Below are 27,947 nucleotides of genomic sequence, written 5' to 3'. Positions count from 1 at the left end.
GAAAATGATGCTCTGGAAGTACACCACCACTTACTGTTTGAACAAGCCTACTGGAGACATCAAGTGAGAATTCAGATGTGTTCAGTGTGGATTAATAAACCAACCCGACAAAACCAGATAGAAAAATCAGAGATTTATTGAACTTGAAAATAGCATTAAATTCCACTTAAACATTCATTATAAGTAAATATACCTACAACATTACACTGAAAATATCACCAACCACATATAAAACCATGGATACAGTGGATCAGTTCAAATGTAAAAAGCAACTCAACAGCTAAAAACAAAGCCCTCAAGAGGAATCTTCAGACTGAACACAAAGAGCAAAAGGCCATGCACAAAAGAATTATCCCATGTTAGTTGTTAGAAATGCTGGTTCATCAAGACACCGATGCGTCTGCTCCCTCTGTTGTTTTGCGTGCTGATAAGTATGCTCAGTCCATTCTGTGGTCCAAGTCTTTGCCTCGAAGTGAAGTACTATCACCAAGATACGACATGAAAACATTTCAGAGCCCTGTTATTTTGCCAATTTGAAAAAAAATTACCTGCAAACGAAAACAAGACATGCTAAAATCTCTGAATTCAACCCCAGGCTAACCTCGACACAATGGCGGAAGAATGGACGAGAAGCACTAGCACCACTAGGCATAAAGCCCCGAGGGTGTCTCTTGTCTCTGGCCCGTGCAGTTTTGCTCAGTTATGGCCTTCTGCTTCCAGTGAGAAAGCAAAAACATGACAGACCAACAGTCAGACGCTGCCTTTTGTTCTGCCTTCTTGTGGAACATGGGATCGGTAGCAAAAGTAGAAGACCAAATGCTAGATCAGTTTTTCATTTATAAGGTTTGGGGGTGGGCGGACATGTGCGTAACCTCTACAGCTTGAGAAACATGGAGTAATCAGCAGGACGTGATTAACGTCACTTCAAACATAGGCACTCGTGGCTCTTCAACAGTGCACAGCAACAGCAGTCGAGAGGAAAACAAATGTTTTAAATCTGACCCAGAGAAAAACAAAAAATATCCTCCCAAAAAGCAAGACTGACTGACAAGATACTCCTGAAGAAAAAATCTGGCTCGCAAGGTTACAAAAAGGGTTTCAGCTCAACATCACAAACATATGTTGGGATCAATGGAACAGTATCGCACTACATGGTTCACTTGTAAATATCATATATTCAAAAAAGACCATGGCAAAATACTTTGAACATGATGCGATGTGGGACGTCTTTGGTGCTAAATGTCGCAGAAAACTGAACAGAACCATGTGTGAAGTCCAGAGAAGTGTTTGGCCTCATTTCCACTTCAAACGGAGGGTGTTAAAGACAATGGACATGAGGAAACAGAAGTGCTGTGTTGAAAGAGGAACCCACAGAAAAAAAAAAAACCTCACATCTGAAAGTGTACTGTATGGCTATACACAAATCCTTCAATTCAGGCAAGGCTCCGAAGGCTTAGTGATTTGTTTCTGTAGTTCAGCCACTGATCGTCTCCTTCAACTCCCTTTAGACTTCTGCCCCGAGATGGACTGAGTGCAAGAGTCAGCCATCTTGAAACAGGGAGGTCTGGACTCTCTTTAGACGAACGCACATATTGAAGAAGAGACACACCAACCAAAGCCCTCCGTTATTACACGTTAATCAGTCTATCTTGGCTATTAATATTATTATCAACATACCTCCATTAGTACTTTACCACAAAAAAATTCAAATATTTCTATGTACCTTGTGAATGTTTATATACAAACAAAAACAAACAAGCATCACAGCATAGATGCAGTTCGCCTGAATATATTCTGGGAAATGATATTTTCATTAGAACCACACAGTAATTAGGGTCTCTCTTTGTTTGCATATACAATACCAGTAAATGAGTATGCTGCAAATGGAAAGGACAAATCAAACCCTTCTTTTGGAGTGACTCTACTGTTCCATATAAAGCTCGAGGAACATGTTTGAAGGGAGCTGAGAGACTGAAAACTATTGGGTCAGCCGAGCTGAGGGCACCGCCTGCAGACACAAAGTGCTGATAAATGACAAATCCCAGCCCAGTGACCCATAGACTGACACTTGTTTCACCACAGCCTGCGGCGGGCCGGTCCCCTGGAGGGACAGTCGAGGCTGATCTCGTCACATCTTTTTTTTGTTATTCTGGAGTGTTGATGGGAGTGAGATGGAATACACAAAAGATTATTGGAGATCTGCTTCAATCAAACATGACCAGACCAGCCAGCACAGGTCCACCTTCTTTTGGTGTGATTGGTCGTTATTCAAGAAGGCAGACGACATGAAAAGAAAATCAGTTCTCAGAGGAATCCCAGTGGTGCAAAGTCCACAACACACACTGCCGCTTTTTTTTACTGCATGATGAAGCCAGGCTGCGGGGTCATGCGAGGTGCGGGCCTCTGCGGCAAAGCAGGGGGATACTGAGCTAGATAGTGGCTGGGGTAGCCAGAGGGGACATTAGGGAAGGGCTGGCCTGTTCGGGGAGGAATCGGCGGGTACGGTGACGCAGAGTAGAAGACAGAGGGCTGGGGGACAGACATCATTGGATTAAGAATTGGGGTTGGCTGGGATGGAGGAGCCGGGGGTTTCCTCCTCGGTTGGGGGACAGGGGAGGAACTGTTGGCGTCTGTGAAGGGGGAGGGCGCTGACACATCCTGAGATCGGGAGGTGGGCACAGACACCTGGGGGAGCCGCTGGCCCTTCAGCACCATCTCCTGCAGCTTCTCGATCTTCACCCTCCTCAGGTGGGCGAGCTTCCTCTTGCTGTGGTAAGAATCGATGAAGGGATCCAGGGTTATGTCGCCATCCAGGAACGAATCAGCCATATTCTGTTGACAGAGGTGAAGAGAATTGAGTTTTAGAGGGAGACTAGAATTACTGCAGTGCGGTTGTATGCCTCCTTCAACCAGTGCGGTAACCGTTTACATATTTCTACATACTTTTCCCACAACATTCATCTAAGGTCACTGTGAACTTTGACCACATACATTATCAATTTTTCTTTGAGTCCAAGTAACAACTGATAAAAAGTTTAAGAAATTCCCTCAAACAGTCTTGAGATAATCAAGAGGCCAAAGCATGTTTTTTAAACCCAAGTGACATTGACCTTTGACCACTGAAACATAATCAGTTAATCAGTGAGTCCAAGTGAATTGTACCAGATATAACTAAATTTCCTACAGGCAGTTCTAAGATATCACATTCACAGGGAGGTGAGGACACCTTGACCTTGATCTTTGACCTTCTGACAACCAAAATCTAATAAGGTCATCTTTGAGTCAAAGTAGAAGTTTGTGCCAAATCTGAAAACATTCCCATGAGCTGATCTTAAGATATCACGTTCAAAAAAAACAAACATATTTTGTGAGGCCATTGTGACTTTGACCTTTGGCCACCAAAATGAAATTAAAGGTCAAGTACTGTGCTCACAAGAACAGGAATGACAACCAAGAAACATAATGACTCTGGCCATTGGCGGCTGCCGGCTTGGAGGCATAAAAAGTCCTTTCTGATTCTCATTCAACGTCCGTCAAAATCATAGAAAGTAAATAAGTGTAGCACTTTCCCCACCTCACATCTGCCAGCCAGCGGATGTGAGGTGGGGAAAGTGCTGGACTGTTCAAATAACATCTCAAAATACAACCATTTCGATCAGATTTTAAACATTGATGTTACTTTTAGTCACTCTTGTGTTCACATATGTACTGTTAGGTGTCTTGCCTGATTTTAACCTTGATTTTACTTTTCAACTGTTCTAGACTATGCTATACTAGAATGGCACTCAGTAAACTAGACTCCCATAAATGTCTGAATTTAATGATCAAGATTCACCCCACAGTCTCAAATCAATGAAAATGTTGAAAATCTGCAACAAAGATTAGAAGTTCCAGTAGTTTTGTGTGATCTTCCTAACTAACACAGTGAACAATAAACCCAGATGAAAACAAAAGGTCCTTGGTAGTAATGACGCCATAATTGGTTAGATCACGTGATTCTAAAGGTCCCAGTTTTCTCACTGGATAGTTACTTAATGTGGAAAAAATTAGTAGCCAAGAGAGATTAAGAATTAAAAATGTCATACCTCCCAAGAGCAGGCATGAGGAAGCTTCCCAGCTTACACCAGGAAAAAGTCTCTAATTTCATGCATGTCACTGCCTTGTTACCGTCACTGTTGCTCATCTAACTTAGTTCCAAAACCTTTCATCAAGTGTTACACAATAGTAATTCCATGACAATGTGGTTACACAATACACCATGTGTTGTGCACAACCGGTTAAAGTCTTTCTCATCGTACAGAGCTGACTTACCCTGACATGCTGTTTGAGCACATGTAAACCTGTGATTATTATGTAAAGTCAAACCACCAGTGTTGTTAAAATAAATCCAGTTAAACCAGGATTGTTTGACACTTCAACAAGAGGCTTATCTGAGGCTGAATAAATCTAGACACACTTAATGTGATGGTCAATTAAAGAGTACTAATTAGACAGTTGACCTTTTCCTGCAGTTTAGGGATCACAACGTCAAATGAATTAAATCAATGGCACCTAAACACAAGAGTGTCACTAACATATCCTCTGGATCTCATATGGAATCACATGAGCTCAGTGAAGTAGAAAAACAAGACGAACCAGAGAATAATGACATCACTTCAGTGTGAAATTAATTATTCCATTGTTTGTTTTGTTTTCTCAAATACAACTGGAAAGACATGTTTTCAGGAACGTTAATTTACAATCTATTCATTATTAAGGGTCAAAGGAAATATTCATCTAGATGGATCAATTAAATTATTACTGATCCGATATATTCAATGCAAATAAAAAATATTGATATCTTGAGCTATGTGACAAGCCAATGAGCTGTCGTCAAACTACTGATGTTTAAGTTGGACAATGAACCCTAAGTACATGTGGGATTATTTACAATTACTTTGTTTTAGTTTTTTTTTTCAGAAAAACAATTATGCTCAGGAGGAAAGGAGATCTGTAATTTATTTTCATTTGTGTTGACTTTGGTTATTACTAAGTTCTAACTGTTATAAAATATATTGTGTAAATCACTAAATATGAGTGAAGGTTTACACATAAATTGTATTTAATGAAGAATAAATGGAAACCTTAAATTCTTAGTTTTTTTTTATAGGATGAGATTTTTTTAAAGCTCAATATCTATTTGTGTGCTTTATATTAATAACCATAAGGTCTTTGAGGATTCCTCTAGGTAACTGAAAACATTTGTATTTGAACATAAGAAATGTAGCACTGAACAATACAAGGTCTGCTATTATTCTGTTCAATAAAGAGAGCAGATTATTTTGAATTTATTAGTTTGGAAGATAAATAAAATAGTTAAATCATAGTTTCATTTTGTGATTTGAAATTGTAAAACTAAATTGTATCAACAACAGGCCCCTAAATCCAATCGAAACCTCTTGTGTTGACCAGTCAACAGAGGTTCTTTACACAGATTCATACACACTGGAAGAAATTAATACATTTGATTATTTGTGTAGAAACTGGCCTGTGCATGGTTGTTTTGCATAACTCTGTTTTGTTGGTCATGTCACAGATCGGAAAGTTCAAGAAACTGTGATCCATCAACAAAACCTGATGGTACCATCTACACTTTTTTTTACTGAAAAGGGAACCTGATACGTTTGATTGATCTCTCAGAAGGGCCAGGTAGCTGTTGCAGGGACGTAATTTATAACCACAGGCTCTCCAACTAGTTTTAGATCTGAACAATGAAGCCTCTGTACAAGTGGACATCAACAACTGGAAAAGCAAATACAATAAGCTACGTGGTGTCACTGGGACATACAAGAATTAATTTATAAAGAGAGCAGGAGAATGCTTACCTCTGTCTCCTCTTCTATTTTGGCTCCCTCCGCCTGCAGCAGGGCCAGCAAAGTGTCCAGGGAGGTGTTTCCTGAATTGTGGTCTGTTAAATCACAAGACAAAGTAACAACACAAATATTATTATTCTGCACTGACCAGAAGCAACTTGTCATACTCAGTATTTTCATACCAGCCCCCACCGTACAAATAGTGTTGGCATGCAATGGCTGACAATAAACAAATATTAAGCACATTGTGAAATAGATTTTTAGACATATTGTTAATAGTAAAGGTACTCTTAATGCTCAGACACTTCTGAGGGAGCTAAATTGAATGCAAAAAATGATCGTGCTTTTCCAATCTTATCAAACTTTTACATTACATTACATTTCCTTTAGCTGACGCTTTTATACAAAGCGACAAACAATAAGTGCATTCAACCATGAGGGAACAAACCCAGAACAACAAGAATCAAGTAAGTACAATTTGCTTCAAAAAAAGCATAACTGTAAGTGCTACATGTAAGTTCCATATAAGTGCAACAAAACTGATTTTTTTTATTTTTATAAAAATAAACACCAGAGTTGATGATGGTTATTAGACGTCATCTTCTTAACCAAGGTATAGTCGGAAGAGATGTGTCTATAGCCTGCAGCAGAAGATGTGTACACTTTCTGCTGTCCTGATGTCAATGGGGAGCTCGTTCCACCATTTAGGAGTTGGGACAGCAAAGAGTCGTGATTTCGTTGAGTTGTTAGCTGTCCCTCACAGTGAGGGAGCAGCGAAGAGCAGAGCACAGAGCGGAGTGAACGGGCTGGCGTGTAACGTTTGACCATGTCCTGGATGTAGACTGGAACCGATCCGTTGACAGCACGGTACACAAGAAACATCATAAACGCACCCACTCGCTCACAGTGAATCCTGCAGAGGATCTCCTGCTGGTTTATCACATCTGCTTCTGGACTTTCTGCAGAGAAACTTTGGAGAAAGTCTGGGTGCTGACACTCGGACATTCTGAACCAGGAGATTCTCCAGAATTTGGTGCACGTCCTACAGCAGCTCTACTGTCATTTTACTCATCTGCATTCACTGCAGTAGTCTTTAGGACAAAGACCCTTTTGTTCCATTACATTATGACAATTCCTCACCTCTTTTATGAAATCACTTCAACACATTTGAGTCACAAGGTTCTTGTGTACTGTTTATAAAACGCTAGAAGCAGCACAGATGTATTCTAGACAAAGTGTCATCCATTCCTAAATTAACCAAGGAACTCTTGGGCTGAAATGAATGCGTCGCTAATAACAGGTTTTAATGAGCTCATCACACAAAGCTGGGGCGGGATATGAGAAATCTTCCAGTCGTCTAAACAGCCGTAACGCCTCTGTTTGCTGTGAACATGTACAGCCCCACTGAGTCAACTGAAACCATCTTGGTGTCTCTAAGGAGGAGGCCTGTTTTGTTTGTGTTCCTAAGCAGGACTGAAAGTTTCAAACCAACCGGAGCGGAGACTGCAAACACGCATGGTGGCATCCTGACAATTGACCAGTGACACATGACTAGTTACTGATCTCCACCGCCCTCAACTCACCTTCACCAAGCCCAGCCAACAGGGATCTCTAATTACACGAGAGACTTCGGTCTGACATGATTCGCTGTTCTTGGCTAATGTCTGCGCATGGCAACACAGTGAACAAAGCTGTACAGTAAATAATTGATGCATTGGACATTGAATTAAATATAGGTCAGCCTGGGTTTTACAATGTCTAACAAGATTTAGTTGATAATTGTAATTGTTAACTCTGCCAGGCTCTTTGGTTCTAAACATAATAATAACACAAATACACTCACTAGTAATGATCAAGAGGCAAAACTTCTAAAGGATTTAACCTCTTCAGTGACTCACTGGCATTTCCTTGACTGTGACTTAGGAATTTAACAGTTTCCATGGTTAAAGAAGGGTTACAAATGGTAAATGAGTTTTTTCATTCCATTTTAAAGGTAAACAGAAAAAAGAGAGAACAAACAACAAGGTCCGGGCATGACAGAAAGGTGGGGCAAAACGTCATTCTCCTCCCACACTCCTCTGAGGTTGGTACAGCATTTCCTGCTTTAAGGCGTCTGCCAGTTGTCTGAACATGTGCCCGTGCCTGCCCAACAGCAGTAACTGCCAGTGATCACACCAATAAAGTATTCCAAGACCACAGCTCTTTCACACACCTGTATCGTGCTGGTGCGTCGATTTCAGCTCATTCATTAGCGAAAAGCATCATTAGATTTGTCTAAGCATCAGCCAGGCCACTTTTCTTCTTAGACGTGTTGACAAGCTGACATGTGAGGATCCAACTAAATAGTTAAGAGGGATTCCAGATACAACGCCAGACCAAAATCTCTGTCTAATTGGATGATTTACTGGTGAAAATGTTATCTTGGTGGCATTCGCTCCCCAAAACCTCATGTTGCTATGCCAAATTTGACTGACACGGTGAAAATTCGATAGAAAATATTCAAATACAGAAGCTTCACTTTTCACACAAAGCCCCTTTTCCAAAGTGATCTCCCATTTCACTCCGTCTCGCTCTCTTTCCATAACAGGGAGGACTCTCAGTCTCAGGCATATCAGCAGCACTCCTCCACACAAAGCTGCGATTCTCTGGCCGAGCAGGGAGCCTGCCGAGCGCACAACACACAGCCTGGGCCTGGAGATCATGAGACAGCCATTTAGTAAATGAATCCACTCCGACCTCTTCGGTGAGTTGCGGGGGGGGGATGTTGGCATGCCTCACTGACTTTTCTCCCTCTCTCTGAGCCTCCTAACTTTCCAGACTGTTAGTCCCATCATCCACCACTCCCTCCCTCCCACTCACCAGGGCCGGTTTACAGCAGCTTGCCTGGAAGCACAATGGCCCACTGTGGGGCTGTGCTGTTCTCTGATGCAGTGGATGCTGGTGGAGGTGGTGGTGAAAGCCTCCAGAGCCTGACGGACAGTGAAGGTTAATGCAGAGGCCAAACATTTCCTCGAGAAAGAAGCGTTGAGGGGGAAGGGGTGTGTGCTTCTGACGTAACTGTACGCAAACAACTGCTCAGCAAGCTACTCCACATCTCTCATCTGGGTCAATCGGCTACGTTTTCGCTCAGCAGCGAGCGACACTCTCCTTCCCCAGCTGCTCTATGGCAAATCCACAACTAGAACGGCAAGTGCATGGAAGGCGGGGGGCGGGGGGAACACCGGGTAACCTACATTTGACAAAAGCCATTGCAGGCTGACAATGACAACAAACAAAAACTGCTGAACAGCATCTCTCCTGTGTGAGGGATTCAGTGCACTGGGTCTGGGGCTTGGAATCTTAGAAGACTGCTTCACATGGTACAGACTGTCGACTGAAATCACAACAAGCTAAACATGTGTGCATGCATCAAAATAACAACAATTATCTTCCAGAGTCAGCAGAGAAGGACACAAAGTCAAACTTTTATCAGCGTAGCCACGTGGTGAATGAACGGCATGCTATTTAGAGAAGGCTGCTAGGCAACCACTGTGTCAACCAGCTCACAAGTATTGTCACTCGGTCTTCTTCACAGTAGGAAGGAAGTGTAGTGAAGGTGTTTCGTGAGGGGTATTACGGTCCTGTTAGCCTGTATATCCCCGCAGTAGAGATCTAAATCAGATCTGGAACTTGCCCAACCCGAACAGCATTTAGCAACATGACGACAGGGCTTCTGGTGACACAGCCGCCACGGCCTGCGATAGAAACAGTGGGAACTGGTGAAACAGGTCTCTTCACAGATGTTCACACGGAGAGAATGAGAACAAATACACATTACGCAACACAGAACCTGTGACGGTAAAATAAGTTTCATGTTATACTAAACTGAAACCACCTAAAATCATGCGTTATCATTCTGGAAACTTTGATGTTGCATTAAAATTATGATTGGAGTGGAAATCTGTCCTACAGGAGATGCTGCTGTAAATAAACTTGGATGGACCAATCCTAGTGTTTAACTCAGCTTGGATTTAGGTCAACCAAAAAAACTACCATTGTTGAAACTGATTTCTTCTCTTTAGGTGATTTTTTCCAAGCTAAAATGCTCGGCATGTAATTATCCAGATTCTCACAGTAAACTGTGTAGTGAGGCTGCAAAAAATGATGGCTTTTGGGATATTGTATTCTGCTGATTACTTGAAATAAATCAGTAAATAGTTTAGTCAATGAAATGTTCAATATTGAAAAAAATCCACAATAATGTCTTTCTTGTTTTGTATGACTAGTACTAATATTCAATTTAAAGTAAAACACAACCTCTGAATTTTGCCAATAAATGGCATCCCTGCTTGAAAAATAACTGATTTTGATTAACTGATACCAAAAAGCTGCCAATTTATTTTCTGTAAATCAGCTAATTGATTAATCGATTAATAATGTTTTGGTTATGAAGTTTTTCTTATATTTCAATAAAGTTATTGCTATTTGTTTTTATGTGCTTTCTGATTTTGTAATACTGAAAAGGATATACAAATAAAATGTATTATTATCAGATATTATTGTTGAATAGCGAACTGCATCATTGAGAGCATCTTGACCAGCTGCATGACTGTGTGGTATGGATCATCACCACTGCAATGGACTACAAGCGCCTGCACATCTACCACCACAGAGTCCACAGAAGAGCCTGCTCTTTTGTCAAAGACTCCAACTCAACTTTGACCCCACAAACTGTTCACATCTCTGCCCTCTGGCAGAAGGTACAGAAGTGTAAAGGGCAGGACTGAGGAACAGCTTTATCCAACTGCCATCAGACTGTAAAACACTCACTGGCCCCGACACCACCCTGGACTATCTCAACACACAGATCCTTCACTCTGCCCCCCCAACCCCCCATACACGCACACAAGCGCACACGCACACACATACCACAACCAGACTGCGCACAATTTGTGTTTTTGCAGTCTCAACAAGACCATGTTATACTGTCCATTGCACTGCATTACTGTCTATTGCACGTTTCTTTGCACATATTTAATTTTGATATATAGTTTTTAATGGTTTTTAATAACTCTTAAAGCACTGTATTTCCAGCAGAATATAGCAGAATACTGTTTATACAACAAATAAAACACTTTCAACTTTCAACTCTAGGAAAGTGTGAAGGGACATTTTACATTAGCTAATATTCAACAGACCAAGCTATTCATTAGTGAATGGGGGAACTTATGACCAGGTTGAATAATAATGACAGTTAATCATTAGTGGCAGTCCTATTTTAAATGGGGTATCATCAAAGTATTCTTAGTTTAATTGGTAAAGCAAGGCCACGGAGATCAAATGTTCCAGGGTGTGTTTACCTTCACCCGTGTCTGTTCTGCTCTCTGATTAAAATCGATACAGCACTTGTGAGATAACAAAAGAGAAGCTTAATAGTTATACTACTTTAATTGATTTAAATATATATTTTTGAATATTACATTACTTTATGTATATTCAAAATTACATGCATCTAGAACTATTTGCAGTTCAATTGTTAGTTAATACAGTATATTCAAACCTGGGCTTAAAGGATTAGTTCACCCAGAAATTAAAATTCACTCTACGAGCAGTATGCAGGCAGGTTATGTTTTTTTAAGATAAGATCACTTATGTCTTCAATTGTATTGTATTTGGCTGGAACACTTTTTACCTCTGAAACTCCAAAAGTGTTTTGTGGACTCAAACACTTCATCGGCACAGTGGGGAGTAGATAATGAATTAACTTTCATTTCTGGGTGAACAATCCCTTTAATATTTGAAATTTAGGTAAAACTGTATCTCAATGGGATGGTGGGTTAGGGTAAGGGTTGGGTGATTTGTGTTTATTGTCCTATGTTTGTCATGCAAGTTCATGTATCAGTCACATGTACATGTGTGTTCAAATTTCTTTCGAGCTGGCTGACATTAATAATTCAAGATGCTGAGATAAACTGATCAATAAAAAATGTCTTGCTGCTGTAGCTGATGCGTTGCGGCTTTACCGAGAGTGGACTTGCGGAGCTGGTAGGACTCAAAGCTCTCCTGAAGGCAGCTGTAGCACTTGGTCAGCTGCTCCTTCTTATGCTCCAGTATGGGATGCAGGGCGAGGTTCTGCTCGGCCAGCGTTCGGTTGCTGACCAGTGTCTTCTCTTTGCTCTGCTGGACCTCCTGCATCTAAGGGAGGAAACAAAACGCATCAACACTATGTTCAAAGCTTCAGCATGATGTTCTGAAGAGACACAAATTATCTCTTCAGAACATCATGCTGGTCCAGGACAAAAATGTTATGATATCATGGTTCTCTATACATAATTCTTCATCTAAGAAATTAAATTGGAAAAGGTTATTCATGAATATCAACTATGAATCATTGCGCTTAAACTGCCAGTTTTCACACATCTCCCACATCCTCTTTACATATTTAGAAAAACAAATCATTACCACAAACTCTTCAAAATCTTTTCCTTACAACAACAAACCAAAAATAATCCTCTATCATTTTATTTCAGCAGTTTAACAGGTTTCGTTTTACATTTGTTTTAAGTTAAAAGTTAAAATTAAAAAGTCCAATAAGTTAAAAGTCGAAAATAAAATGGAAGAAAAAAAATATTTTTACATACATAACTAAAGGTAGCAATAAGTCATTTTTGCTTAATATGTCTGGTTATTGAAGAAAATATAAATGAAAACACCTCTAATTATACCCTTAAAAACATTAAGAAAGGTAAAATACAAACTCCTCCAGTTGTAATGATGACTGACTAACTGAACAACTGACATGTCATCGCAGGTAGAATCAAATGACAAATCATGGCGGCTTTCCATTCAGGTGTGCCAGTATCTGGACCCCACCATTGTGCATGCCGACTCATTCACTGATCCCTACGTAATAAACAACAGGTGCAGTGAACAGAGTTCTGAAGGTTCCCACACTTATGTATAATTATCACTTTAAGTCATCACTCGTACATAAAGTTGGGTTTCAAAATGTTCTTAAAGGGCACTATAGTGCATACATCTATATTTCACATTTGAAAGTAGAACATTCAAAAGAAATGGCTGACAATAAATCCAATGGACCATATCGTACAGTGGAAGTAATTGTTGGTGTCACTGGCTGTTGATACCCTGACTGAAGGTTGCAGGTAAAATAAAGGTCACCTGATATTGTTTTTTCAATGATGCTAATTCTGATACTTTATACTATAAAGCGGAAATATGATAAACCAATCTCATGGTTGAGTTCTGACTGCAGTAAAATACTAGTTTCATCAGCTCAAGATGCACATAACCTCAGTACAGCAGCGGTATGAGCCAAAGCATGGATCACAAATCAAGGTCTAAACCATACATGGATTTGATGAATCATGAAACCCAAAATAATGTTGTGTAATGAGACGAACCAAAACAATGACTTAACAAAACAATAAGATCAAAGAGGATAACAGAGGAAGAAGGAAACCGTATTATTTTGGAGTATTTGGTGACGCTTACTCATTACAACACAGCCATTCAATAACTTAATTAAAATTAGACATAACACTTAACCCTAGAAGCATAACGTAAAATTAGTTAAACCATCACTAACGTCAGGTAAATTTTACCCGATATAATATACCTGATAAAAATTACTTTAATATACTAATGTACAACAACACATGGCAATTTGAAGTACTCTTCTTTTATTTTCCCCGATACAACATCTCATAAAACGAAAAAAAAGGTATCATGGGGGGACCCTATAAAAAGGCTCTAAAATTAGTGAAAAATTAGGGGGTCGTTAAAGAAAAATTCCTAAAAAATAAAAAAAAGAGCTGGGAACTTGTTCTTCGGTCAAGCGGTTGCTCGGACATGTCCAGTGAAGGCACAGTCTCCCTGCATCATTTACAACTTATATCATATTAAAAAAAAAGAAATTACCCTACCCTAACGTTGGGTGAAAATTACCCAAACAGGTGCCTATTGAAAAAAACAGGGATGGGAGCAGGGAAACTAACCTACCTTCTATGACGTGAGTGAGCAGCATGATGCTACCCAAGGACCCACGCCACTCAGACAGCCGCAACACAATGAAAATCCCATAACCACACCCGCTCGGGTAAAAAACACCCGACGTTAGTGTTCTAGGGTTAAAGGTCATTCAGCTAATTTAAAATTGCACTTCCTAAAAAACGGGGGAAGTTGACAGACTTAATGGTTCCTGAAAGGCAATCCCCACATCTCCATTGTGTAACGTAAATAAACAATTTTTAAGTGGTGACATCATTATTGCATTTTTCACAGTTTAGAAAACTTCCTTCTAAAGGCTGAGTAGTATTACCTCTAAACTGAGCCTTACCTAAAATAAATGCAGAACGTCACTTTAATGCAGGTCTGATCTAAAACCATGAAGTTGGGAGTATAACATGCTGTAGTCAGAACACCGGATTAAATATAAATAACACCCATGCTATCTCGCAAATGACTCATTTCACACAACCAGATGACATTTTGTGAGTGTAAATATTACACGGACATGGTGAGAATGCGTAGGAAAAACTAAAAATACACACAAATGTAGAGGGTGATTATGGAATAGTCTTCTAAAAGTGACTGAGGCAGGCCTTGTTTGGTGGTCGGACTGAATGGGGACAGGACACATTACATGCTGGAAAAACAAATTATGTTTACTACCACCACAAGTTCAGCAATCAAGGGGCGACCCTTTTGCAAGTGCTGATTCGTTCATTCAATGTTGACTGCTGAAGAGGCAGACCTTTAAATAGCATCCACAACTCCAGGCCTGTTCTGTCAAACCAGACCCATAATTGTTTGCTGGCCGAAGTGCTCTCCAATGTTCCACTATTAACTCCATAAAGGACTGGAATAATCGGAGGAAATGTAGGTTAACAGCGTGTCTGAATGGATAACAGACCTGAATTTTGGAGATATGGTGCAATAACCTACTGTCAGACACAGGTGGCTGTAAACAACACTCATACAGGTTTGTACATAAGGGGGAAACTGAATGAGCAACAAAACACAGCTTGGCTTTTAGAACTGAAGAACCATGAATAGGTTTTCTCCTATGTGTAATAGGTAAATAAATGTCAATTCTGGAGCTAGACTGACAGATCAAACAGGCCAGTGAAGCCACTGGTACTTATTATCAGTGAATGTGTTGATCGATGAGTTACAAGAATTTAGAATAAAGAAATGGTGACATAATTTAAAGACATTGTCAAAGTTGTTTTGTCCACCAGAGACCATGGACTTGTTATTTTCTCTACAAATACTGGATAAAGGATGAAATTAAAATTAGGGACTTATTGTATCGCGGCCCAAATGATTTTGGGCCGCGATACAATAAGTCCCTAATTTTTTTGGTTTGTCTTTTTGAGAAGGAATAAAAAAAGTCTCCTCACGCAGCCGACTGGAATGTGCCCAGGAGGTCTGCAATCTGAAGGTTATATCTTGAGCCAATAAACAAGCCAAACTTTACTGTAGGCGTGATCACTTGACCATGACCGGAACAACGTGATACGTGCAATGAAAGTCATGCTCAAGGTTCTGATGTCCTATATATGTTATGTCTTAAGTCTTGACTTGACATTCTATCCAGGATTTTTTGGAAGCAGAAATAACCATCTATCTGGAGGAGGGGGAGTGAGCCTGACTAAGAGCTGAAGGACACTTCCCGCCCTCCTACATATTGGACGGTACTAGCTGTGAATAATATGGTTTTGGTGCTCTTGTATTTTACTCTAAAATGGGACCATAGATTACAAAATGAACATCATGTTGTATTGAATAGAACTTACAAGAAACTACAGCTTGAGTACATAAATTATTTAGGAAACCATCTATTACCGTTACATATCAAATGAGAAGTATAAACACTTTCTCATAGACTCTTTTACAAACTGACTTCTTTTTGCAAACATTTGAGTCCCTCGCTGCTGTTCATTCAAGATAAGACAGGTTTCAGAGTCTATGTCCATTTTTATAAACACTCTATGGACACCACCTTAAGCAATGCAAATCAATACTATTTTTTAATGTTATGCATATATCTTCAATAAGTATTAGTATCGGTTGATAAACAGTCATTACATTTTCTTGAACTCAAATATTGATATCAATGTCAGCCTCAAAAGTCCATTATAGTCCTGCTACAATAGAAAAGCATGTGAAGGTTCGAATGTACTGACTCACACGAGGCATTTATGCACCAAGATGTTCTAAAATCTTTCCACTTATGAATTCTGAACTTGGAGTACAGCCTACATGCTCTGTAAAACCTGTTCCTGGATTAGTGAAGACCTCAAAAAGATAGGGAGGCAAGGCGGGAGACAGTGTTCAGCGTCATCTCAACTCACTTCCACACGTAGAGTACGATAGAAAGCTTAAATGAGCCATACATCATGTGGTGGCTTAATAAAAACTGGGTCATCTTCAAATCCAGATCATTTAGCATTAGCTCAGTAGGGTGGCCAAAAGGCAGATGATCAACCGGTTGATTAAAAGATCAAACAATTCTTTTAAATATTTCTAGAAGCTCTAGCTAATATGCAAGTCAATTTTAAACATATACAGTACTGCTGTAGAATATTACCAGCACACAGTGAGTACTCTACACAGGCACGACACATTTAAGTGTCAATTGGTGGGAAAATGGACGCACTGGATATAAACAAATTTCCTGGCAGCGCTATTTTGCATTATTCAAATACATGTGTTTGTCTGTGTGTTTTGCAAAATAATTTCGGCGGAAGGATTTTAGCCTTTTAGTCTGTCTATATGTGAGGGAGGGGTGTTTGTCCATAAACTCCAGCTGTTAAGTCAGTGCCTCTCGGTCCTCTCGAGTTTCACTCTATGCCGTATGACACCCACTGCCTTTTGTTTCCTGTCAGCAGGCTATTCAGAAAGAATTCCCAAGACAGTTCCACCTTCGGCTGAGGCATGTCGTTACTTGGCCTATTCTCCTGCATCTCGACAACAACCTTGTGACTAACTTAAGTCAACAACTCTTGCTGTGTCATGGCGACAGACAAGTCCCTCCCTCTCTGTTTCTTATGGGAAGAGGAAAACGAAACCATGGAGACAATCAGCCAGGGTGTGGATCAAAAACAGAACTGACAACACAAAAGCCAGCTCACAGCACAACATTCGTCCGAATGGCTAAAAATACCATACTGTGATCTTACTTGCTTTTGTAAGGGGAAAATGGATCTGGTGCACATACAGTAGCTTACAGTTTGTCATGTGTGCGGAAAGAGGCAAGTGCGTCCCTCACTGTTATGTAAAAGCCACAGCACCGTGACAGCACACAGAGAAATACCTGTGGCCTGACACTGTGCGCTTCATGTTGGTAATTATTGATCCGTGTCCGGGCTGCAGGGTAACAAAGGGAAGGAGGAAGAAGAGTGTTTCCTGTAGAGTTTGCACTTTACAGTAAAAAACGAGAGGGACGGGCAGAGAGAGGATCAGTGCGGTGAGGAAATGTCTCCCAACACCAGGGGTCTGTTGGGGCTGATGCAGCAGGACATTAGGGCAGATTAAAAGCCCCCACTGGAAATGACAGTTTTGGAAGGAGCAGCAGCACGGGGGAAATAATCACAAGCACAAATCCTGTATAAAAATCCTTCTAAATCTAAATCTCTCAGCCCTCTGTCTTGATATACCAAATTTCTGTCTGTGGAAAAAAAAAACTTTTACATGGACTATGGCTTGTAATCACTATGGAAAAATCCAGGGCTTATCAGGAGCTTATCATGACGAGAGCAGAGTTATGATGCAGTGAAAAGCAGGTGAGGACTGCTGGGACCATAGAGTGTAGATAGGGTTATTGCTACAGATCCAGGATCTCAGCTGTGGCGATACCATGGATCCTGGTGCCACGTATTTGTGTATTATGATTACAACTAGTTTGCTTAGATATACAATACGGCTGTACAAACACTACTGGCAGTACTACTATATAGCATTACAGTTGTCATTGCTGCGCCTTTTATCACTGTCAGACCTTTTCTTATAAATACTTTAAACACTGATACACATCTCCATTTGAGTTAGACACTTGTCTTTTCTCATTAATGTTGTAAAAGTTATTCCGTTGACGTGCACTTCTGTCCTTCCCGGGAAAGGTGATCCTACACTTGTTTGTCTCTGTGAGGTTTGGTAGTTCTTGATTCTATTGATTAAAAAGGTGATTTGATGGAACTTTGACAGCTGCATCACACACATGAACTTACTAAAAACCAGCTCTGAATACATAAGGTTTAATCGAAAAAAACTTGCACCATTTAGTATCATCTTTACTATGCCTTATTGTATTGCTGCTACCATTGTTATTGTTTTCCGTGGTTATATTTCCTTTCATTTACGATGATGGTTATGACAATAAGAATATCTGAATCTTGGTTTATGGTGAATTCAGCTGATAGCCTTTGCCATTAAAACAGCACTTGGTGGGATTAAAATCGCTTCGTACCAACGCCGTTGTGAAGCCGATGAACGGGTCACATTTCCGTTGAGGCTGTTAAGTATTGTTTTCCTGTGAAGTGCCCTGGGTGTGTGTCGACAGGACCGTCGGCCATAGAGCTGGCACTCGAGTGAGTGAAGTTGGGTCTGATCCGGACACACGGGGACGCTAGGCCACCACTTGTGTTGTGTTTCCTGGGACCCGCTCGGCGAGGTGTCGGTCCTGTTCAGCACCGACGAGCCGCTGCTACCCGGAGAACAATGTCGTCAACCGCAAATCCTCGTGTGTTCAAACTTGAGACAACGCCGCGTCGCACCCAAGGTTAAAGGCTTCCTCCCCCCGACATTACAGTCCCGTCCACGACACACACTCATTAACGTGACTGCAAAGCGACTATTTCCGTAACCTCTCGCCGAGCAGGACGCTGGGAACGGACAACAAAGGGAGAACAGTGCCCGAGTCGGTGGCTAAACGCCGGGGTGAAGAAGCGCCCAGCCCCACGTACCTCGTCCATCTCCTGGACCATGTTGCTGAGTTTGACGTCGTCCTCCAGGATCTCGTTGAGCTGTGTCATGGTGTACTCGCTGAACTTGGTGAAAGAAGTCGACATTTTGGCTGCTGTGTCTGCGCTGGTGTCTCCTCCTCTTCTGCTCCCCTCTCGGTGACAGCAGCTGACTCTGAGCTCCTCGCAGGAACTACACAGGCCCGCTGCTGCGTTCACTGGCATCAAGGAAATGCCGCAATCGCCAGACCCAGTAATCAGGATGTAGGGTCAACTTTTATGTCGATGCTTTTACCAAGAAAGTGAAAGACACAGTATTTAACTTCCGAGCCAAAAACTACAATGTATAATATTAATTTGCATTTATACAATTTATAATAATATATATTATTGAATTATAAAAATATACACCACATAATCATTTGGTGCACCTCTGAGCATGATGATTGGCTCTTTGCTTGTGTCACTGGCAAACCTAGATTTTTTCAAAATCAGGGGCCACAATTAACACAGAGGGGCCAACATCCAGGTCCGGCCCTGATTCACTGAGGTGCACATGTAAGTCATGTGTTTACTGTTGTCTCTAAAGCTTGAGCAAGCCACACATACTGTATATATGAATATATTAAAAAAAATGTCCAAACATTGTGTACTTCAAAAAATCTTAGAGAATAAAAAGTTGAATTCTTAACAAACTGTCATATTTATTGAAAGTAAGTGATTAGCCCCCTGGCCCCGCCCCTGGTTTGCAACTGAAGGCACACTCACAGTTATGCGTATGTGAAGCGGATATCTCTGGTCAGGGTTACCCAAAGTTTAAACCGACGCAAAGCCACGCTGGGATAAGGACAACTTAAAAAACAATTCATGATCTAGGTTTATTCTCTCAGTTAATCAAATAAATCATCTGAGACTGAATTACGTTTATGTAATGAATCAATCATCAAACGTGGCAGGTTAACGTTTAATTCAATTTGTCAATTAATTGACAAATTGTTTCAACCTTGGTTACACCAACATGATTAATTTGATATATTTGAATTATGTCCTCTACCCTTTAAGATACAACTGTGTGACTGTGACACTGTAAGACCCATTTACTACCAGTCCCCAGTCCAGGGGGAGACATGATTGACACTAAACCAGGAGACATTAAATGCCACATGAGGCATTAATCCAGCACTTTTTAAACCATTACATTTACAGTGATTGGCACGATTACATTATTTATTATATTAAAGAGACTTTAATAGATTTTTGGTTCAATGATTTATCTTCATCAGTAACAATCATAGACCATTGATTCAAGTTTCATACAGTTACAATGCTATTGGCTGAGGCTAAACACACAGTGTAAATGACGCCATTTCGAATCAAATTTGAATGTCGGAGCTTATGGATACTTGGATGACACAACAGGAGCAGTATGGAGGCGTATTGCAATTTGTTTATGTTTTATGTTTTAAGAAAAAATTGACCCCTCCAGCAGCATAGTGGTCAGAAGATAATTTGTAAATTTTCATTTTTTGTTGAACTATCCCTTTAAGGTTATTATACACTAATGAAATCATAATTATGGATATCATATTCTATTTCCCTGAATCCTACACACCAATGCTTTAATAAAGTCCCTCAGTACGTTGATATGAAGTGCATCTTCACTTGAACTGATTGGGATATTATCATTTGATCAAATATAATTTGATTTAGTGTTAAAGCTACAGAATGTCCTCACAAAAAGTCTCTTACAGCTCATATGTGGTGTAAGCTGCAGTCCAATCTCTTCTCCTCACACTGCAGTTCCTTCTCAGTAGCGGACTTTGCACTCAGACTCGCTGGCGCTGCTGCTGCTGCTTTGTCTCCTTCGCTGATGTGCTCCATCAGGCTTCCAGCTGAGGTTTTCAGGCAGGTTTAGGACGTCCGCCCCCGTCTGTATTCCCAGGACCTGCCTCTGCACCAGCTTGGAGTAGAGCCCCCCGCTGGCCATCAGCTGACTGTGAGGGCCCTGTTCAGCCACGTGGCCCCTGTCAATCACTATGATGTTGTCTGCCTTCTCCACTGTGCTGAGCCGATGTGCGATCACCAGCACCGTGTGCTCCTTCATGACATTGTTCAGGGCCTGCTGAACCTGCAGCAGAAATCAACACCTCACTGACACAGTAAATCATTCACTAATGTAGTATTGATTACAGGTGCTAAAATACAGGATAACATTACATCTAACAGGTGCAGCATTTCTTTTGTCCATCTCCTGAACGCCAGATGACATTTTGTTTTTAGTAAATGTAGCTGTTTACTTACAATGTGTTCACTCTCTGAATCCAGAGCACTGGTCGCCTCATCCAGGATAAGAACACGTGGGTTTCGGATGAGAGCTCTTGCAATGGCCACCCTTTGTTTCTGCCCGCCTGACAACTGGGTGCCCTTCTCGCCAACACCTAAGAAAGAAATGAGTGAGAAAATAGCCAGCTGGTGGGTTTTATGACTCTGAATGGATGGTGGACAGTGAAGAGGGGACTAAAATTATAAAATATACATTTAACAATCGTCCCTGCCAGATTTGTACTCAAACATACACCCGAATAAGTGAGATGGGAATCATTATACTGATATTGGCACCAGCTTAATTTACACATTAATTTTCAAAACTAATGCAATGATTCCATCTCATGAGATGGGACTAGATTCACACAGAACCTGAACTAACCATGAGATCTCTGGCAGCAGACAAGTGCAGTGAAGCCAGTATGAAGCTATAACATTACAATCATATTTTAAACATGCGAGTGAATAGTATTTGACTTGACTAATTTATGAAAGTATGTTATAAAAGAAAAACCTAATTGTGCCCATCCTTGCAATGGTTGTTTCTGTGACGCTAATCACTGACTGATGGACCTCCGTATTCATTATAACTAAAACACATCGGTGGCAGACCTAAATATAAAGAGATCTGATCATTACTTGTCTCATAGCCTTTGGGGAGGGAGCTGATAAAGTCCTGAGCGTTAGCCTTGGTGGCAGCCTGCACCACATACTGCATGGGGATGTCAGTCAGGCCGTAGGTGATGTTTTCCCCGACCGTCCTGGCAAAAAGCACAGGCTCCTGGCCCACAAGAGCTACCTGCAGAAACACAATGTCAAGTGGACAAATTTACATGTGAATGGCCAAAACTCAAACTGACCTGATCTTAGTAACAGGTGACAAATGTGTGGTAAAGGCCGTATACATCTTATTCTTCTGTGCCATTGAGCTCAGAGAACAAACCAGCTCTAGAGCACACAAGTGAGTCACTCTACTCCCATGAACACAAACAGACTCTTTGTTATTTATATTTACTTAATCCCTTATACAAAAACTCTGCTGCTGATAATACTCAGTGAATCAACAAGTGCACATTAATCAGCACCTGAAAAAAGTCCCTAACACATGCACTATTTAGTCCAGTTGGAGTAAGGGTTACTCAAACTAAAACTTTTGTAATTTATCACCTGTTTTTAAAGACATTCAATAAGGAACACAATTGGACTAATTGGGCCTGAGAGAAATGTGAAGCTGCAAAATATTGGCAGATGAAATAATGTGTTGTTGGTTTGCGAGTTGCGTACATTTCTTGACAGTAACACAAGAAGAAAATTGTAGAATAACACAATTTATATCCTTAATAACAAACTATTGTATCCCTCTACACTCAGTCTGACTCCATTGTGCAACAATATCACATGCATCATGTGAAATATTTATTACATATACATATATATTTATCATATTCATCATGTCCTCTTAAAACACTGTGCAGTAACTATCTTATTTACCATACCACTTAAATACATGGTGCAATATTCATATAATCCATTATACACCGTACCTATCTATATTGGTCACTTTACTGCTTTTGTATGCATCCGTGCTATCTCAACATTTGTTACTTTTATTGTATTGAAACACTTTATTTTATAGTTAATATGTTTATAGTTATATTCTATTATAAGGTGGCTTTTTTTCATGTTTATGAATATTTCCTTTTGAAATATTTTTAGCAAAGGCTAAATTTGATTTGAGGAAGCCACTTTCATAATTCTGCTGAGGTTGAATCTATTACACAGATGTGTACAGACCTTGGAGTGAAGGTAGTCGTGCTGAAAGGTCTGCACAGGTTTCCCATCGAGTAGCACTTGGCCTTGTTGAGGAAGGTAGAAGTTTTCCAGCAGACTCACACAGGAACTCTTTCCACTGCCCGAGGGTCCCACGAGGGCTGTGACCTCTCCCGGCCGCAGCGTGAATGACACTCCCTACGACAGGAAGCAGTTGAGGAAGTAATTTTCATCACATAAAAACAGTCAGAAATATCATTCATCATTTTAACTTTCTTTATTCTCTTTTTACTGATATATAATATATTTTCACAGAATTTGATCTGTAAATATGAACATAATTATATTCAAATACCACGAAAAAAATTGCCTGCCTTTGAACACAGATTCTAAATTATATAAAATACTTAGTTTTATTGTTGATATTTTTGGGAAACTGATCTTACAGTAAACTGTGCTTCCTAAATCCAAACAGACTGCTGTGAATATTAGTCATACTGGGTTTATTCACATAATATGGGAGAAATATTCCTCAGAACAAACCTTGAGAATATCCACCTCAGGGCGGGTTGGGTAGGCAAACGTGATGTCTTTAAATTCAACCAGACCAGTGCATGTGTGAGGAGCCTCTGTGCCATTAGCTGGGTGTTTGGGTTCCCTGTCCAGATACTCAAAAACCTTCTCAGCAGCGCCCACACCCTGCATGAGGCCTGTGAACACTGATGCGATGCTCTGTAAGACAAAATCACACAAGGCGTTGGTTTGTGGTGTTGCTTTTGTACACTTGTTATAAAATCAATAAATAAATAAAGACACTTGACATACTTCTAGACATTCTCCCAGCTCGAGCATGTATATGAAAATAGATATCAAGTCACCACTACTCATCTGGCCAGAAATCACAAGGTGGCCGCCATAGTAGAGGACAGCGAGCTCTAAACAAAACTGTGAAATCTGAAAAACACAAAAAAGTACAGTTATCGATAAAAAGACTGAAGAGATGTAGAGCTTTACATCCTCATCTGAAGAGGCGGCTGCTGGTACCTACATTACTGGACCACATGTAACAAGCATAGGCCAAGGCCTGCTTCTTGTTGAGCTGGAACATGGCTGAGAGCTTGGCGTCGTAGGAATCGGCCTCCCCACACTCGTTGGCAAAGCTTCGCACTGTCCTCATGCCTGAAATTGTTTCTTCTGCAACTCTGTTGGCCTCTGCAAGAGTGGTTTGCACTTCTTTAGTCAATTTCTGTAAAAGATAAGAAAATAATAACTTATATAATACTACTTCAGATTAATCTACAAATTAAGCCATCATCATTGACACAAAAAGACTACTTTGCCTTGTAATATTCTCCATGGAGTTTAGAGACGAGGCCAATGAAAGGGAATCCCATGAGGGTCACCAGGCTGAGCTTCCAGGAGATCCCGAACATGAAGATGAAGAAGCCGGTGCCCTTGATGGCGCTCCTCAAGAAGATGTTGACATTCTGGGAGATGAGGTCACTCACTTGGGTGGTGTCAGCTGACAGCCGTGAGATGATGTCACCTACAGGGTGATATAGAAAGAGTAAGTCGTGCATGTCATGGTATAAGAGGTGACTCAAATAAAGGAAGGGACCAAAGACGGCTCTATTGATAGTGTTTTAACATTTACCTGTGTGGTTTTCATCAAAAAACCCTATCTCCTGCCTCATCAGCGTTCTGAAGAGACGGCTTCTGAGCCGAAGGTTTATTCGAGCAAATGTCAGCGTGAAGACCCCACCACGCAATCCCATTGCAATGGAACTGAGGAGAGAGAAAAGCTTGTCAAATGTCATTCAAGTGCAAAAACCTTATCTCTGGTTTGACATGACATGTGCTGACACACTGATTCATATCTGGTAGAGCGGCTCTGTCACTTGTCAATAAATCAGCAAACTCCATGTCCCATGGGGAACGTGGTTTACATTGGGTGAAAGGTAGGATACACCCTGAACAGGTCGTCAGTGTATTGCAGGGCTGGTATATGGAGAGTAATAAATATTCATTTTCAGACCTAGGGTGAAATCAGTGTGTCCATTTAGAGTTCTTTTTCTTAGTTTATGCTAAGCTGTATGTCTTTGGACAGTGGGAGGACGCTAGAGCACCAATACTGTCCAATAATGCCAACAAATATATTATTATCATAAGACTCAAGTTAACATTAGAATTGTAGTTTGCAACCATTTTATGCATGACATTACTGTGTCACTTGTGTACAATAAGTATTATGTATCTCTTATGCCAATTGTTCTATTTTGAAAATGTGCACAGGATCAAAGTACAAATCAACAGACAATCAGAAGGCGGCCTGCTTATACACACCTGACTAAGAGCAGTGCTGCCAGTGTGATGACCGGTTTAGCAAAGTGCTCCATGCTCTTGTTCTCCACGATGCTGTCGATGGCCCTCCCATAGTAGTACGGTATGAATGCTTCACCTGCAGTTAAAGGTAGAGACCGTGATATAATGTTAGAGCTGTCCACACATTTCTAGGTCTCAGGACAACTTAATATTCATACAAAATAAATGATTCTTATCTGTAAGTGAGAGAAATTTACTGAAATTGAAACAAAATGAGGTGAATGGTGAAGCTGATGAAAAAACCCAGGGATTGTTTAAAGGCTGTGAGATCAATTGATGGACATTATTTTATAATTATTTGCATTTCACTGACCTAATGATTGCTTAGGAAATTGATCAGCAATAGTCAATAATAAAACGTCAACAGCATTCGCTGCAGCCCATTTCTACATTTTAGAGGTGTTTTTGGTTTACAGTTCACGTTTATGTTTGTCACTGCTCTGAGGCTAGGAGCGAGGTATCACATGGAAAAAATATGAAAAAAACCCTGGATAAATAAATGCACGACATCTTGAAAAATGAGCTATGGGCTGAATGTATTCAGCAAAAGCTAAACACATTGAGTCATATGTGATGAGTATAACCTGCAAGCTGTGCAGGAGTTGCAATCTTTTTGAAAAGGCAGGAGAAACACTGTGACTTTATAGGTTTATATTACTATGTCATGGACACTCACACACAGCAGAAATGAGGAGGAAGAAGATAGCTGTACACAGGAGCCAGCCATCCTTCATGGAGATGGCTATCAAACGTCCAAGTGTAGCCCCAGAGCTGGTCTTCTCCTGGGTTCCCTCCTCCTTTTGCTTCTTCCTCTCACACCCCACCTCCTCCTCCTCCTCATCATCAGTCCCCACCAGGCTCTCTGTGTCCTCGGAGCCTGCTGCTCCTTCCCTGCTCCTGCTGCTGTGGTGACGACTCCCTGAGCTGGATTCTGAGCTCAGCAGCCTCCAGAGCAGCGTGACAACCAGAGAAGAGGCACACGTCCAGCAGATGAGGATCAGGACCCAGGGCTGCTGGGTCATAGGGCCCAGCTCGCTCAGTATCAGCAGCTTGGCCAGAGCAAAGGTGATGAGGACCAGGCAGAGGAAGAGGATGAGGGTGGCGAGCGAGGTGACCCTCTGCGAGCCGTCCACTTTGTTCCATGACACACCTATGGAGGCTCCCAGCAGGAGCCCCCCCCGGAGCAGGACGGTCCCCCAGAGGTCCAACGCTGACTTGAGGATGTCAAAGTCCAGCACCTCCTCTCTGAATCTGACAGAGTGTGATCCATGTGTGTACAGGACAGTGGTGATGACAACATCCAGCAGGGTGAATAACACAGTGCAGCTCACACCTACTTTGAGGCCCATGCTGATGTTTCAGGCAGCGTGACAGGGAGTCAAGACAAGTCCAACCTGTGATAAACTATTCCAGACAATAAGAAAGACTGGGGTTTTCAAAACAGTGATCAATGGAGACTCAAATTCACAGAGTTTTCACCCCCTATAAATGAGAACTTACATTCAGAAACATGCCACACAATTCAGCACCATTTATCCAAACAAACAGGAATATTAGTATAATTTCTTCACACTTACTTTTATTTCTAAGGAGCTTATTTCCGGTCTCATAGCTCAAGCACTAAACCTGGGTAGTAACGTATATATGAGGTAGTAACTGTCGTCATTTACTTTAACAACACGATAAATAACTGAGCAGTAAGTCCGTAACTATCTACATGTACATTGTTAGCTAGCTGTGTCAGTGAGCTGTTAGCAGGCGGTGTGCTACCTCACGTTACAAATGCGTCCACGCTATTGAATCCCATAATATTCAGAGAGGTATCCACGGATACATTACGTCATTTCGATTATAAAATAGGTAATAAAACACCAGTGGAGAATAGAGAACTACAAAGACACACACACACACACACCAACAAGATCCACTACTGAATAACACAAATCAAGTGGACGCCGGTATCATAGATCGTCTATGACACAGAGGATTCACACTAGGTAGTTCCTGTAATCTGATATTCTACAATTGGATCCTGCTAGGACAGTTTAGCGTTGTGAAGAGATAAACAAGGCAGCACGTAAAATAAATAATAATCGTATAAATAAATTGGATGTATACGTGATAAAACGACCTGTAACGCTGCTCGAAATTACTTGCCCTTATTATCTTTATATACTTCAAATCCAGTGTTAATATGTAAATGTAAAGCGGCGTACTTGGTTTTAATTAATCATATAAGAGAAAATACACTAAAGCCGAACGTTCACCTTCCCGAACTGTCAAATGCATTTAGTTGTATTGATGCACGGGAAATATTGTGGAGTGATAGCTCTTTATGCTTTCGACCCATCTTGACGTACAGTAATTCTCCCGGAAGTAAACACGGTGTTGCCCCTCCCACCGGTAATATTTAAACTCAAACAGGTCAAAATTTTCACTTAAACAGCACAAAGCTAAGCTGATTAAAGAACAGTGAAAGCTCTAAATGTTCATGACTCTACAGCAAATTTGTCACAATAAAATAAAAGGAAAGTTCCTACAGGAGTAATAGAGACGGATACATTTATTTATATGTGTAGAATGTCTAAAGCAGACTTCCAGTCTATTCACAAACCTTTGTTAAAGCAGAGGTACATAATATTTTATCATATCG

At 40.8% G+C, this 27,947-nt stretch overlaps 2 protein-coding genes across 2 annotated transcripts; both read right to left on the bottom strand.

Moving 5' to 3' along the window:
* Positions 1-118: 118 nt before the first annotated feature.
* Positions 119-18,973, bottom strand: vps37ba (VPS37B subunit of ESCRT-I a). The gene is made up of 4 exons (XM_061071283.1): positions 18,821-18,973; positions 11,855-12,026; positions 5,865-5,947; positions 119-2,832 (listed from the first exon to the last, which is right to left on the bottom strand). The coding sequence occupies exons 1-4, from the start codon at positions 18,923-18,925 to the stop codon at positions 2,356-2,358; spliced, it is 837 nt and encodes a 278-aa protein (XP_060927266.1). The 5' UTR covers positions 18,926-18,973; the 3' UTR covers positions 119-2,355.
* Positions 18,974-20,117: 1,144 nt separating this feature from the next.
* abcb9 (ATP-binding cassette, sub-family B (MDR/TAP), member 9) lies at positions 20,118-26,643 on the bottom strand. Its single transcript, XM_061071843.1, has 11 exons — positions 25,971-26,643; positions 25,256-25,370; positions 24,567-24,697; positions 24,253-24,458; positions 23,961-24,158; positions 23,738-23,866; positions 23,456-23,644; positions 22,937-23,110; positions 21,782-21,941; positions 21,119-21,255; positions 20,118-20,945 (listed from the first exon to the last, which is right to left on the bottom strand). The coding sequence occupies exons 1-11, from the start codon at positions 26,641-26,643 to the stop codon at positions 20,625-20,627; spliced, it is 2,433 nt and encodes an 810-aa protein (XP_060927826.1). The 3' UTR covers positions 20,118-20,624.
* Between the last annotated feature and the right edge of the window lie 1,304 nt (positions 26,644-27,947).

The sequence above is a fragment of the Limanda limanda genome, chromosome 5, assembly GCF_963576545.1.
Source record: "Limanda limanda chromosome 5, fLimLim1.1, whole genome shotgun sequence".
NCBI classification, from domain to species: domain Eukaryota; kingdom Metazoa; phylum Chordata; class Actinopteri; order Pleuronectiformes; family Pleuronectidae; genus Limanda; species Limanda limanda.
Note: the sequence above shows the minus strand (reverse complement) of the source record. Positions and strands in the feature narration are given on the sequence as shown.